Source organism: Lycorma delicatula, chromosome 4 (genome assembly GCF_047948215.1).
Source record: "Lycorma delicatula isolate Av1 chromosome 4, ASM4794821v1, whole genome shotgun sequence".
Classification (NCBI taxonomy): Eukaryota; Metazoa; Arthropoda; class Insecta; order Hemiptera; family Fulgoridae; genus Lycorma; species Lycorma delicatula.
In genome coordinates, this window is record NC_134458.1 from 150,643,943 (window position 1) to 150,657,973 (window position 14,031).

General features: G+C 27.8%; 1 protein-coding gene across 7 annotated transcripts in view; it reads left to right on the forward strand.

The window, feature by feature from the left end:
* The window catches only part of LOC142323955 (carboxypeptidase D-like), a 103,488-nt gene extending 89,732 nt beyond the window's left edge, over positions 1 to 13,756 (forward strand). For 4 of the 7 annotated variants that reach the window (XM_075364364.1, XM_075364369.1, XM_075364365.1 and 1 more), the window contains 4 exons: positions 324 to 497; positions 2,212 to 2,330; positions 3,829 to 4,005; positions 7,761 to 8,376. In XM_075364364.1, the coding sequence (XP_075220479.1) occupies positions 324 to 497; positions 2,212 to 2,330; positions 3,829 to 4,005; positions 7,761 to 8,231 (941 nt within the window). In that variant the 3' untranslated portion in view covers positions 8,232 to 8,376. Of the gene's footprint in view, positions 1 to 323; positions 498 to 2,211; positions 2,331 to 3,828; positions 4,006 to 7,760; positions 8,377 to 13,488 lie in introns of those variants that run through there. The other 3 variants (XM_075364368.1, XM_075364370.1, XM_075364371.1) reach the window with 2 other exon arrangements.
* The last annotated feature ends 275 nt before the right edge of the window (positions 13,757 to 14,031 follow it).

Here is a 14,031-nt window from a genome sequence, read left to right on the forward strand (position 1 = left end):
TTTCCATTTTACATATTATTTCTTTATTCCTCTAGTATTTTGTTTCACTTCCATTCTGAATTTCCTTATCTTTTATCTAATAATGTATTGTATAAAGAATTGTATCCAGTGTTATTAACTAAAAAGTATTTTTCTTATTCACTTCTCTTTTGAACACTTTCATTTTTATTTTTAGTTATTTTCTTCTTGATTTTTTTAAATTTTCTTTTATGAATAGAAGCATAATTTTTTTTATAGTACATTATAAAAAAATTAAGTAAAAATTAGTTGTTTTTCTTTTTTATTTCATTGCATATACTTTTATTAACATTGCTTTCTTGCAGTAGGTGTGTTATCTCCGCCCGCATCACCAACTCCTGATGATGATGTATTTCATTATTTAGCCACACTTTATGCAAGAATTCATCCTACAATGCATCTAGGTATACCATGCAAAGAAGGTTCAAAATCATTTAAAGATGGAGCTGTTAATGGTGCATCATGGTATCCTTTAACAGGTACTCTTTATTTTAAGTTTTTAAATTATGTTTAAGAAATAATTATTATTAAGTAAGAATACATGAATGCAAAAATAAAAACTAGGCATAAAAAATAAAATTACCTCAAAATACTAATTAAGATTATTCTATTATCAACTGGGCCACAATGTATATTTGGTTAAAATTGACAAGTTTAGGTTTTTACCATGATTAACACTATATATTTTTGTCTGATTCGTAACATGAATATAAATGAGGATAAAAAAATTAATTAAATTTAAGAACTAGTAAATAAATTTATCCTTGAAAATAGATGATTTCATAATCTCCTTCAGTATTGACCAGTTTCCATACAAAACTCAATAGATTATTAATTAGAGTATTATCATGAATCACAGTTAATAATCTGTTATACATCATAATACTTACCTTTATATCAGATAGCAGCCCCTTCCAAAGTTAATTTGACTGACATTACAAAAAAAAACCACACAAACACATAAAAGAAAAAACAATCCACTGATTTTTTTTCTTGATGTCAGTTTCAATACTTTTCTCTCTTGAGTTGATCAGTGGGTCCTAGAGATTTCAGGATCCTATAAGTCTCCAAGAGTTCTACAAATACTACAGTTTCTGTGACATAAGTAGTAAATAAATATTTTCACTAAAATTATTTCCTTTAATGGAAATTTTATTTTCTCATTTCATTTTTTATAGGTGATTCATGAAGTAATAATTTTATGAAAGTAGTGAGCAGCTTTTGCTTAGATAATTTTAATTTTATACCTTTCCTTTAAAACTTGTTGGTTAAACTATTTGTGTAGAGTCTAAATTTTTGTAATTGCAATTCCAGTTTTTAAATATTTTACAATCTAAACTATTAAAGTAATATCAACTAAAGAAGTGGAAATTTTTCACAAACATAATTTGTTTCATTTCTTAATAATTTTGTTTGTTAATATCAGTCATTCTATCCCATTAAGGCTTCATGTCCATTCCTTATAATCCAATTTCAATAATCATAATAAATAACTGGAAATTCTCTACTTTTTGTAAATTACTTTTTTAACTTTATTTTAAGTTTAATTTGATTTAAGGTAAATTAATACATCTATAAATATAAAAACATAATGTATCCACAAAAATTAACATAAAAATCACATTGCATGATAATTGCTGAACTATAAAAAATTTATAATTTAATTGAATCTATTTTCCCAAATGTTTATCAAATATTTCAACAAACTTTACTTTATTATTTAATTTTCTGCTGGTGTTTTGATTAAATGAAATTTGTTCTAAATATTAACATGAAAGTAAAAATACTAAAGAAATTCCCAACAGAATTAACATATTATATTTTAACATAAAAAGGCATAATAAATTTGAGTAAAATAGGAAGAAAAATTATAAAGTGAACATGTAGTAAATATATGACATAGTCAGGTAACAATTTGTACAGCTTCAAGCTGAACAAAAAAAAAAATTATTTCACCCATTTAAAGAATATAATTTAAATTATATTCGACAGTGGAAAAATTCATAAATAAAGAATTTCAACACTTATTGGAAATTCCATCTATTGTATTCACGCGTTAATAATTTTTCACCACTGAAATCACATTTAAAGCAAATTTTACTAGTTATATTTTATTACCTACTGAAGATAAAAAGGTTTATATAATTTAATCTCACTGATATGTATTAACATTTTTTTATGTGTTTATCACAGGTGGCATGCAAGATTTTAATTATGTTCAACATGGTTGTATGGAAATAACACTTGAAATATCTTGCTGTAGATACCCTTTAGCAAAAGATTTAAAACAAATTTGGGAGGAAAATCGAAAGGTAAACTGTTAGAATAGTTCATATGATTATATCATTAAAAAATATCAGTTTAATGAAAGCCATGACATTAAATTCTGTTTATTTTAAATCGCTATAATGCTGTAAAATTACTACTGATAGTATGTAGTAAAAAGGTCCTTTATATTCAAAATATCTCATGTAGAAACAGAAAGGGTTTTAAATAAAGGTAGGATTGAAAATAAAGAAAAAACTTTATAATAAACATGGCTTCAGAAGTTATTTGTTTTCAAGTTCAAGGTTGTGAAAAATCTTGCCTAATTTCTGCTCCAAGGGTAAAATGAAGCTATATTGAAATTCTTGGATCTTAAATTTGATGTTTTCTTATGGTTTTTTACCTGAAATATTGAATAAAATAGGTCCTGAAACTGTATCTCCAGTCATTTTTGAGAAAATTATTGTAAGACACAAAATTTTTATGTTTTGCATAACATAATTTTAAAACATTTTATATGCAATAACTTTGTTAAACTGCCAGTAAAAAAATAAAATTCTGCAACAAAATTTGTAGAAAGTTTAATTCTGAGAAAATTTATGTAAATGATATCAGTTAAAAATGAATATTTTGAGAAATTTGGCGTTTATTTTTTAAAAAAAACAAAATATAGTAGAAAAATTAAAATGTATTAAAATTGTAAAATGAAAAAATAATCATTTCAATCTTGGAAAATATCTAGAAACAAAATTAATAAATAAAAAGAATTACAATGTTATGATCACAAAAATTGTTCAAAGTACGCTTTACTATTTGTACAACATTCTGCTCAATTTAAAATTCCTTGGGTGGCTCTTAATATAAGGATTATTTTGTATAATTTCAACTGGATTAAAAATTCTTGTCACTAATTCTTCTTTTCTAGTTACTTTTTGTTATTCTACTAACAGTTTTATAAAATCCCAGAGATAGCATCCCATAGACTTAAAGGTATCCCATTGGCTTTAGGTCAGATGACCTAGAAGGCCAACTAATTGGTCTGCCTCGTCCATTCCTGTTGTTCATAAATATTATACTCAAATAATTCCTAACTTCTTAACAAAAATGAGGATGAGCTCCATTATAAGTAAGTTAAATCACAAATATAGTCTTTTACATATTTTGTTTTGTTGACAAAAAATAATTATGGATAAACTATGTATAGCAGCAATGTGTATAAATAAAGACAAAGGTAAAAAAGAAAATATGGGGATGTAAACAATAATGGGAATTTTGTGGTGGGAAAGGAGAAAAGGAAGTTGTTATTTTAACTCACCAGTGTCTCTGACGTAAAAATATAACTGGTTTAAAATAATTTAAAAGAAATATTCCATTATTGTTATATCGTAAAAATGGGAAATTTTTATCTTTGATACTGATAAACAATTTTTTTTCTAAAAATAGCAATAATTCACTATTTTTTAGAATAGAAATATAGAAATAGAATAGAAATATAGAATAGAAATATAAAACATAGAATTCACTATGTTTTTTTTTGTGTTTTAGCCTCTACTAACATTCATAAGTCAAGCACACAGAGGAGTCAAAGGAATTGTTAGAACTAGAGATGGCCAGCCTGTTCCACACGCTTCAATAAAAGTAATTGGTCGCAATATGTCTTTTAATACATCAATAAATGGTGAATTTTGGAGAGTTCTTCTTCCTGGAAACTATCTTTTACAGGTAAATAAAAATTTAACTGTTTTTCTTTTTTTTGTTCAATATCTTCATGAAAATAGATTATATATATATATATATATATACATATATATATATATATATATATATACATATATATATATATATATGTATATAGATAGATAGATAAATAGATAGTGAAAATTTGTATGTAGATTATACGAGGGTTATTTTTTTCAAGGTCCGATCGGTCGCGAAATAAAAACCCGCACAAAAATCGGATGAACCTTTGCGCATATGTGTTGCGCAGCGTTTCTAGTATGGCCTTCAATCACGCCGCGTCACTTCGTTTAGTTCTGAACACGCAGCTAGCACGTAAACATGTCTAAAACAATAGCATCTCCCGCCAAGTGTGAAGTGCGTGCGGTAATTCGATTTCTTCAGGCTGAGGGGTGTAATGCAGCTGAAATTCCGAATAAGTAATGTGTACGGTGAAACTTCAATGAGTGACAGCAAAGTGCGACAATGGTGCAGGAACTTTAAAGCAGGACGTGCAGATGTTCATGATGCAGGCGGTCAGGGAGGAAACGGGTGTCAACCGATGATCTCGTTGAGCGAGTGGATGAGGCAATTCGAGAAAATCGTCGGTTCACAATTTCTGTATTGAGTGATTCGTTTCCTGAAATTTCAAGGTCAGCTCTCTACATCATTGGAGTGAGAGACTTCAGTACAACAAATTGTGTGCGAGATGGGTTCTCAAGATGCTGTCCGACCATCACAAAACAATGAGAATGAACGCCTCTCTAACGTTTCTCCAGCGCTACCACAATGAAGGAGAAGATTTTTTGAACAAAATTGTCACAGGGGACGAGACGTGGATCCATTTCGAAACTGAAGAAACAAAAGAACAATCCAAACAGTGGATGCATTCTCATTCTCCCAGTAAACCAAAGAAGTTCAAGCGAACCTTCTCCAACAGAAAGTGTATGGCTACTGTGTTCTGGGACCGGAATGGAGTTCTCTTGGTGGAATTCATGGAACGAGGCACGACCATCACTGCAGCCTCATACTGCGTGACTCTTCAACGTCTACGAAGGACAATTCAGAATAAGCGGAGAGAAATGTTGTCATCAGGCATTGTCTTTCTCCATGACAATGCTCGGCCGCACACTGCAGCTGTAACAAAGAAGCTCCTGCAGCGTTTTCGCTGGGAAGTGTTTGATCACCCACCATACAGTCCGGACTTGGCTCATCCGATTTTCACCTCTTTGCTCACATGAAACGCTGGCTAGGAGGACAACATTTTGGCACAAACATTGAGCTGCAGACCAGCGTAGAAACATGGCTGAAAACACAGGTGGCTCTGTTCTATGACGAGGGTATTGGAAAGTTGGTACCATGCTACGACAAATGTCTAAATCGGATTGGCGACTATGTAGAGAAATAGCGTAACTGTGTAAGCACTTGTTACAAATAAAAAAAAAATTATTTTCACTGTTGTTTTAATTTTTAACCGATCGGACCTTGATAAAAAAATAACCCTCGTATATTAATTAATTAATGCATATGAGTTGTAGACTCCTTATTTTCATTAGCAAATTCATTAGTTACTGTTTATGACTAATCTGATTCATGAATGTTTATGAATTGCAAAATAATATTGTACATGTTATATACTGTAAATTGTTTATATGGTATGGAAAAGCTGTCAGCTCCTCTCTTACAAGATCTTTTACCTTAAAGAACAAATAAATGTTATGTTATAATGCAAAGTTAGACCTGAGAAAATCGATATAATATCCACTCACATAGCATAAAATTTTTTCAGATAATTTTATTTGATTTTTAGAAGCAATAATTTTTTTTACTTTTTGGTGGATAATAAAATTTAATCTTATTGAAAACTAAATCTTTGTATGTAAATACAAATTAAGAGAAACTCTTTTAATCCATCCATCTTTGCTCTGTTGCCTTATGGTTTGAAGTCCAACCACGTCTAGTTGATACTTTATTCTTACATCATTTGAAGTGCAACGACATCTAGTTCATAATTTATACACAGATCACTAATGATCTCAATTTTCCCTGTTGTTTTGTTTCTTATTGGTTAATTTTATGATAAATTCTTGATTTGTTTGTAATATTTAGTTTCTGTTCCTTTTCCTACTTAATCTATCCATCCAAGCACATATATTTTTTCTAATTTACTATTAGGTAGATTTCATAAGAAAACTACTATATTAATGGGTACCATGATTCGACTTCCGGAAAATTTTGACATATCTTCACGTTTCACATCCCCCAGATCCCAAAACCACCGTTAGCTCAAACATTTGTATATACATTTATATATAAATATATATATTTCACTTTCCTGTGGACACGATAACTGCCGTAATTTTGCGCCAATCACTTTCAAATTGTTCCTTAAAAATAACTCGTCCCAAAATCTCGGTCGAGTTCGTTAACGGCCGAAATCAGATCATCGGGGTGGAAATGGAGAGACGTTTTCTAAAAAATAAAATATTGCTATAACATTCTTATTAAATAAAAAATATCAAATTCGTTTAAGGTTCCTACTATTCTTTGGATAAGGGCCAACTTATCCAAAGAAAATGGAAACTTATCTAAGTAAATTTTTTTATATCACCAACCATTGACCCACGGGGGTGGAAAAAATGGGGTTTCGAAGACAAAAAAAATCATACCTCCGTAATAGGCACAGTATCAAATCAGTTTAAAGTGGTCGTTAGTCCTCTAAACATTACCTAAAACCTTTGTCTGAAACAATTTTTGATATGACTAACTCTTATGGCAATGGATGACCAAAGTTTTGCTGAAATTGTAAAAAGATGGGCTTGTCATATTGAAACTTTTTTTCATATGCAACCATTGCCACATTCTTAATTTTAAGTGGAAATCTTTTTTATCCCCTACTTAGCACCAGCAAAATCTACCTCCGCCTTCCAACGTACCGAAAGGGATTTTTTTTTATGGTATTAAGTTAAACGAGAGATTAAGTAATTTTTCTTCAAGGTTTTCTTCCTTTACTCTCTATCACAAAATTCCTATGTGCAAGATAGTAATTAGAAAAAATACTTTAAATAACTATTTTTTTTCCTATTCTGGTGATACTCTGATTATTCTGCTTGTAATTTTATATTTTACATGATTTTTAAGCTTCTTTCTGTTTTATGGATTGTCACTGGTCATTACAGAACCACATTTAATTGTTAATTTCCAACTCTCCTTTAATTTCAAGTTGTGATGTTTGTTTCTCTCTTCTGACCTTTTCTTATTGCTACACTCTGTTTCCTTTCTGGATCCCTTCATAGTCTTGTATTTTTTCCTGAATATATTTCTGTACAGTATGTCTTTATATTTTATACGCATAATTCTGATATTTTCTTTGATATGTTTGAACTACTCGTTGTTGGTTTTGCTTCCATTACATTTGTCAAAAATCCTCTTGGTCAGTCTGTTAGGACTCATCCTTGTTAAATATCTACATAAGATTGGTTTTCGTTTTCATATGGCATTTATGAGTCTGTCTGCAATGAGGCAGAGTTCACTGTTCTTCTGCTTTTTCTATCCTTCACCTGTTTACAACCATATATCCATATATCTTTCCAGAATCCTTCTCTCACTAATTTCTAATTCTCCCTGATTTAGTGTTATGCATTCTGCACCACACAAAACTTCAGATTGAAAGATATAATGCCTAATTTAAGCTTCTTTAACATAATATATTTAATTTTTTGTTTTAAATAAACTGTATTAATTTACTGTTTGTTATTTAGGTTGAAGCAGATGGTTTTAATCAAAAAATAACACCATTTGAAGTACCTAAAGTTGATAATGAAATGAAACCTGTTCATGTTCGCCTTGATTTAATATTAGAACCTACAGTAGAAAATTCAACTTCAGGAACTGAAACGGTCCGTCAGTATAATTCTAGTGATATAAAAATACCTGATTCAACATTAACAACTTCATCACCAACATTATTAGCTTCTATTTTAACATTATCTAATAACTCTTATTTGGTGGCGGTAAATCAAAATAATATAATGAACAAGATCGAACCAAACCATAAATTTTCATCAAAAAATTCAAGCTATGATATACATGTGGTGGAGGTCAAAAGTAAAAATAATGAAAGTAATATTATTACTGCAGAAGCTAGTAAATCTAACGCTCCTTATCATGGTTTACATCAAGTAATGACTGTATCATTGTTTGTGGTGTTGGCAATCTTGGTGAAAGATTAACTTTAATATGTTTGTGTAATAATTATAACTGTAGTTGTAAATAAATAGAAAAAGTTCCTTGCCATGTCTTTCTTATATTTTTGATTTGTTTTTTATTTCTTCATGTTTAGTTAATACCATATATTTATATCCATTATTTCAGTAGATGCGCTTACTATTGAACTAATTTATTTTTAAAATTTCTATTTACCTTGATTCTGTTCAGTGTATTTCTGGATTAAAGTGATCAGGTTTTTTTTGTTCTGTTCTTGAATTGTAATACACTTTCTCTTATTATGATATGATAAAATCCATTATAAATATCCAGATATTACAATACAAATATCTAGATATTTGTATTATAAATATCCAGATATTACAATACAAATATCTAGATATTTGTATGAAGCATATATTCACAAAACCATTTAAAATATTAACAGAAAACATTATGAAAATAAATACATTTAAGTTAAATAGTTTTTTAACAGCTTTAATTTATTTTTAATTAGTAATTATACATTTCAATAGTGTTACTAAAACATGCCATAATATGTATTCATTTATTGTACAGCAGAGGTACATGCTACTACTTAAACAAGAAATATAATTTATTAATTTACCTAGTTATGTAATTCTAGATTACCTAGATTTTAATTTATTAAAATGTCTTTATTCCAGAGAAAGAGGGGTTTACTACTGTATTGAAAGCAAATTTTATAATCAGAAAAAAATTTTTAACTAGTGATGGTATTACGTTTTGCAATGTTGATCAATATAATTTTGGATTATATTTATTGATATAAAAGATACTGGTAATTTTAAAGATTTGTAAGTAAATTGCTCTTAAAGAAATCCTTTTCTAAGCCAACACTCAGAATGATCCTCAAGCATTTTGTTTAAAAATGAACTTAGAAATACCTATATTTGTCTGATAAATATTCTATTTTATCTTCTTAACATTATAGTAAGCATTTGATCTTTGGAAAGAGGAAAAGCAGAAGGAAACAAGATCTTCTAAACAATGATATTTTATCTATAAAATGTCTTGCTTAATAAAAAATTGATAAGTCAAAAGAGAGATGTTATCATGGTGGAGTGGCCATTCACTACTTATTTAATACTGGTCTTTGGTGATAAAATACATCCCTCATATGTCTTCAAACTTGTCAGTAGTACCCCATTGTTGATTATACTGATGGATTATATTCATAATGCATGTTGCTCTTAAGATAATTTTTAAAAAAATTGCAATGAGTATGATCTTGACAATATTGTGGGACTGCAATTTTTTATATGGGAAGGTTGCAGTTTTCCATTCTAAAGGCTGGAAAATAGAATCACAGGTATGATAGCATTCAGAAAATTTTCATAACTTTAAGTATTCAAGCAGGTAATGGGTAGAAGTCCATTTTTTCTTTATCACAAACTTTGGCTTTGCACAAATTTGGCTGACATATCTCATACCCACTTCACCATAATTAACTGAAAGTTTTGTTAATTCTTCCAATAACTCATGTTTAGTGATTTGATAATTTCTCAGCATACTAGCTGCATGGATACTCAATTTTTCTGTTAATTTTTTTTTTCTGTTCATCATTCTCACAACTTTCACACCCTTCTTTGAAAGATTCATAACATTTATAAACTTGAGAACAAACTCAATTAATCCTTCCTGCGGGCTCTTTGTAGCTTAAGTTTATGAATATTTCAACAAAACCTGATGCAAAATTCATTGCTAATCTCTTTCAGATATATCACCAATTCATATATAACCTTTTACAATAATCAAACCTTTCTTGTTATTGTTTTAAAAGTACCCATGCAGTTACAAAATGTAATATGAAATAATTAACAACAATTTTAATGATGCTTAATTGATGGACATTTTAAGTTAAAATACATTTTAACTTATAATGTTAGTTTAAAATGTAAGTTAAAATACATTTTAACTTAAAATGTATTTATTTTCATTAATGTCTTCTGCTAATCTTCTAATTGGTTTTGTGAATATATTCTTCATACAGATATCTAGATATTTGTATTGTAATATCTGGATATTTATAATGGATTTTATCATATCATAATAAGAGAAAGTGTATTACAATTCAAGAACAGAACAAAAAAAAAGTAATTTAATTGAAAGATTTTTCTATTCATGTTAATATTGCATGAAATGATTATTTTTAGGGAAAACAAAATTAAATTATAAAATTATCATTACACAATATCAGTTTTACTGATTTCATATTCCACAGTGATTCCAGTGCTGATGATGTTTTTTTTTCAATTTGGAAGAAATATATCTTGAACGTAATGAAATAATGTAAAAAGTAGAATTGGAAAACCTCAGAAGTTATAACCTAAACTGGACTCACAGCATAAAAATAATCATAGTGCTAGAAAATGGTGAAACCTAAATTATGCACAGTTGAAGATATTTGTGTAAGTAAAAACTAACAGTGTTTAAAAATTTGGTTCAGGTGAAGATAGCTAGTTAACTACCCAAATTTTTACGAGATAGTTCCTTAAAAAGTTTATCATTCTTTTTAACCTTCCCATTTTTACCAAAAATAAGTATCATAAGACTGCCACACTGACTTCACCTGCAGTTATATACCAACTCTGGTTTTCAGTGGGTTCTTAATAATAAGCTTCCTTATTATTTGGTATCTTGATATCAATACCAGTATGTCCCAGAACCCTCCTTCTTATCAGGGAAGAGTAACTGTTGGCAGAGTAACAATGGAGTAAAGCCAAGCTTCTTCCTTGGTTTGGAATTTAGTTTACTTTGTCTTAAAAATTATTTCATGGATTTATAAGTTTTGTTTATCAGCTATTTACTTAATATTCTTAATGAGTATTAACTCTTTCTGATGGAAAAACCAGAAATCACTTAAGTTCCTTAATAAAAGGTACATATACTAGGGATCTGCAAAAAAAAATTGTAAGGAAGAGAAAGTGTAAATAATTTATATCTCTCCAGTACTTTCATGAACTTTGTTAAAGTTGCGATTATTAGATTGTAATTTTATAATCTATTGTTTTTTTTTTATCATTAACTGATGTAACTTCTTAAGTGGTATGAACTAAACATGGATATTTTTTCATACTTTTTTATGATAATTTATTTACATTTTAATAATATAATAAAAATTAAGTATATTATTAAAGTTAAACATGTATTTTTTGAACATTATTACAGGGGATGAAAAAGTATGTTAAACATTTTTTTTTAAATTTTTACTTGTGATATTTTAATCTGTGACGGTTGGTGGTGGATATTATACGAACTATTAATTTTTAATAACAAACTGAACAGATTTACTTTAAAATAGCATTATTTTAAATGTACATTATTATTATTTTCATATATTTAAATATATATGAAAATATAAGTTAATATTTAAATATTAACTTTAAAGATGTTAAGTTTAAAAACTTTGTTAATTTTAAATAAATTTTGTTTGTTATAAAAAATTAGCAGTTTTTAATTACTTAATATAAATCAAATATTAAAAATATTTGAAATGCTTTATTTTCATAATTAGCCAAAAATACTCAAGAAAATGTTTTGTTATAAGCAAAATTTTTATAGCTAAGAACATAGATAACTGTACAATATTAGGAGATTGTTACTGGTATTTGATTGTGGAATACCATCAATGTTTGACCATCAATCTGTTTTAATCTGTTTTTTCAGCTTTTAAAAATTTTCTTAATATCTTTTCAAGTTTAAAAATTATACACAGTTCTTTGTAATAGGAACTACCAAGTAATTTAAAACACAAGAGCTACTTCAAAATAAACTTGTGATTGACTGATAAGAAAAATAAAGAAATAGTTTTTATTTTACATTCCTAAATTAGTATGTGTTATGTTGCTTATCCACACAATCACAATCTAGCCTTAGACAACACTTACTGTATTGTGTCATGTGACACCAGATTTTCCAGTCCTTGTTGAAACTGGCAGGGTACAAAGCTGTTTAACATCATCCATGAGTTCCTGTGCTTTCAGTTCTCACTAATTTATATTTTTGTGAAGATAAAGGTTAAGATTTAAACAGAGTCGGGTATCTAGATAATTACTAAACATCAGACCAAGCTGTAGGTGAGACGATTAGAAATCTTCTGCGTGAACAACTATGGTAAACCAACCATTTTACCGTGCAAAATAATAACACCATTCATGACAATACACACCTTTTTTTGGTAAAGCTTCCTTAAAATCTTGTTTTTTAACCTTCTGATCTTATTTTGATATTAGATTTCATGAAATCTATTGGCAAAATTTCCTTCAGGTCCCAAAATAATATATTCATTATTTTGCATCTCATTGGTGTCCGACTGATTTTTTTTTTTTTTTTTTTTTTTTGTTAAGCTCCTCTCAAAATTTTTTATTCAGTCTCTCACAATGTTGTCACTATTAATTCTATTACTTTAAATATGACATGAACAATGATAGATCTGAACAGTATTGGATCCTGCTTGTTAAAACTAAACCATTCCACACATTTCACATTTAGTAACAGCATCAGTGACAGGTTTCAGTTTCAATGACCACTAATTTAATAACATTTAATAGAATGTATGGTAGATAAAAATGTAATGACAGAATGTTCTTGGCTATTGCATATATGCTTTCTTGGTGACCAGTTTCTTTCAACTGCCAGCCAGAAGCAATTTTTGTAACTGCTCTAATATAATTAAAAGAATTTTGTATACTTTTTGAACAGTTTTTTTTTTTTTTAGTAGTATACTTAAATAAAATCTTCTTTTACTTTATATTAACTTATTTTGTGTAAATACATAATTAGAATAATACAAATAAATTTTTAAAATAGGTTGTTATTTTAACTTTTTTTTTTTAATGTAATAAAATACTATTCTAGAAATTAAAGGTAATTAATTATTTCTCTATGTAAATATTCTTCTCATTAGTAGACTAGTGTTAATATTATTATTTTTTTTTTATTGTATATAATAAAAGTAAATTGTATTCTTTATTTTACAGACAATGTACTTAAAAAAGTATATTATAATTTTTTCTTAGGTAAATAGTTAATTAGTATTATATCTTACTTAATTTTTTAATGAATACTGTATATAAGTGATGTGCATGATATTATGCACAGATAATGTGTAAATAAAAGGTTTCCTACATTGTATTAAATTCTCATATTTTTTTCTTTTGTAATAATGAAAAATATGTAATTTTGTTAAGACTTGTAAATAAATGTTTTTAATAAAAATAAATTAAAAAATTGTTTAAATAGAGTGTTCAAGATGAAGCAATGTTATGGATTTTGGGATTAACTATTTGGATCTTCTGCTCCTGGCCAATTCAGCATCATTGAAAATATGTTATAAACAATGGTGACAGTGATAATTTAAAAGACTGATAATGAATACAATTGAAATGATTTATTTCACCTGGAAATTTTTTTAATTTCTTATGCAGTATTGTAAAAATATTGTTTTTCTTTTGTTTATTTTAGAAAAAAAATTAAATAAAAATGATTAATGACATGTTTATAAACTGAATTATAAATTATTTTGAATTTGGTGTGTTCATATACAATTCCTTTATCTTACAATGTGGGATATTTTCATAAAGCATGATAAGCATTAGTCACAGTTTGTCAAGCAAACAAGAGCTGAAGGCAGGTTAAGAGGTAAGTAAGTTAAGATTAAGAAGTAAGTATTATAGGACTATCTATAAATATTGCTTACAATTTGATATAATTATTGCAGTTTTAAATTGCATGAAAATATATTCCTATATAAAAATGATTATATAATGTAACAATTATCTATAT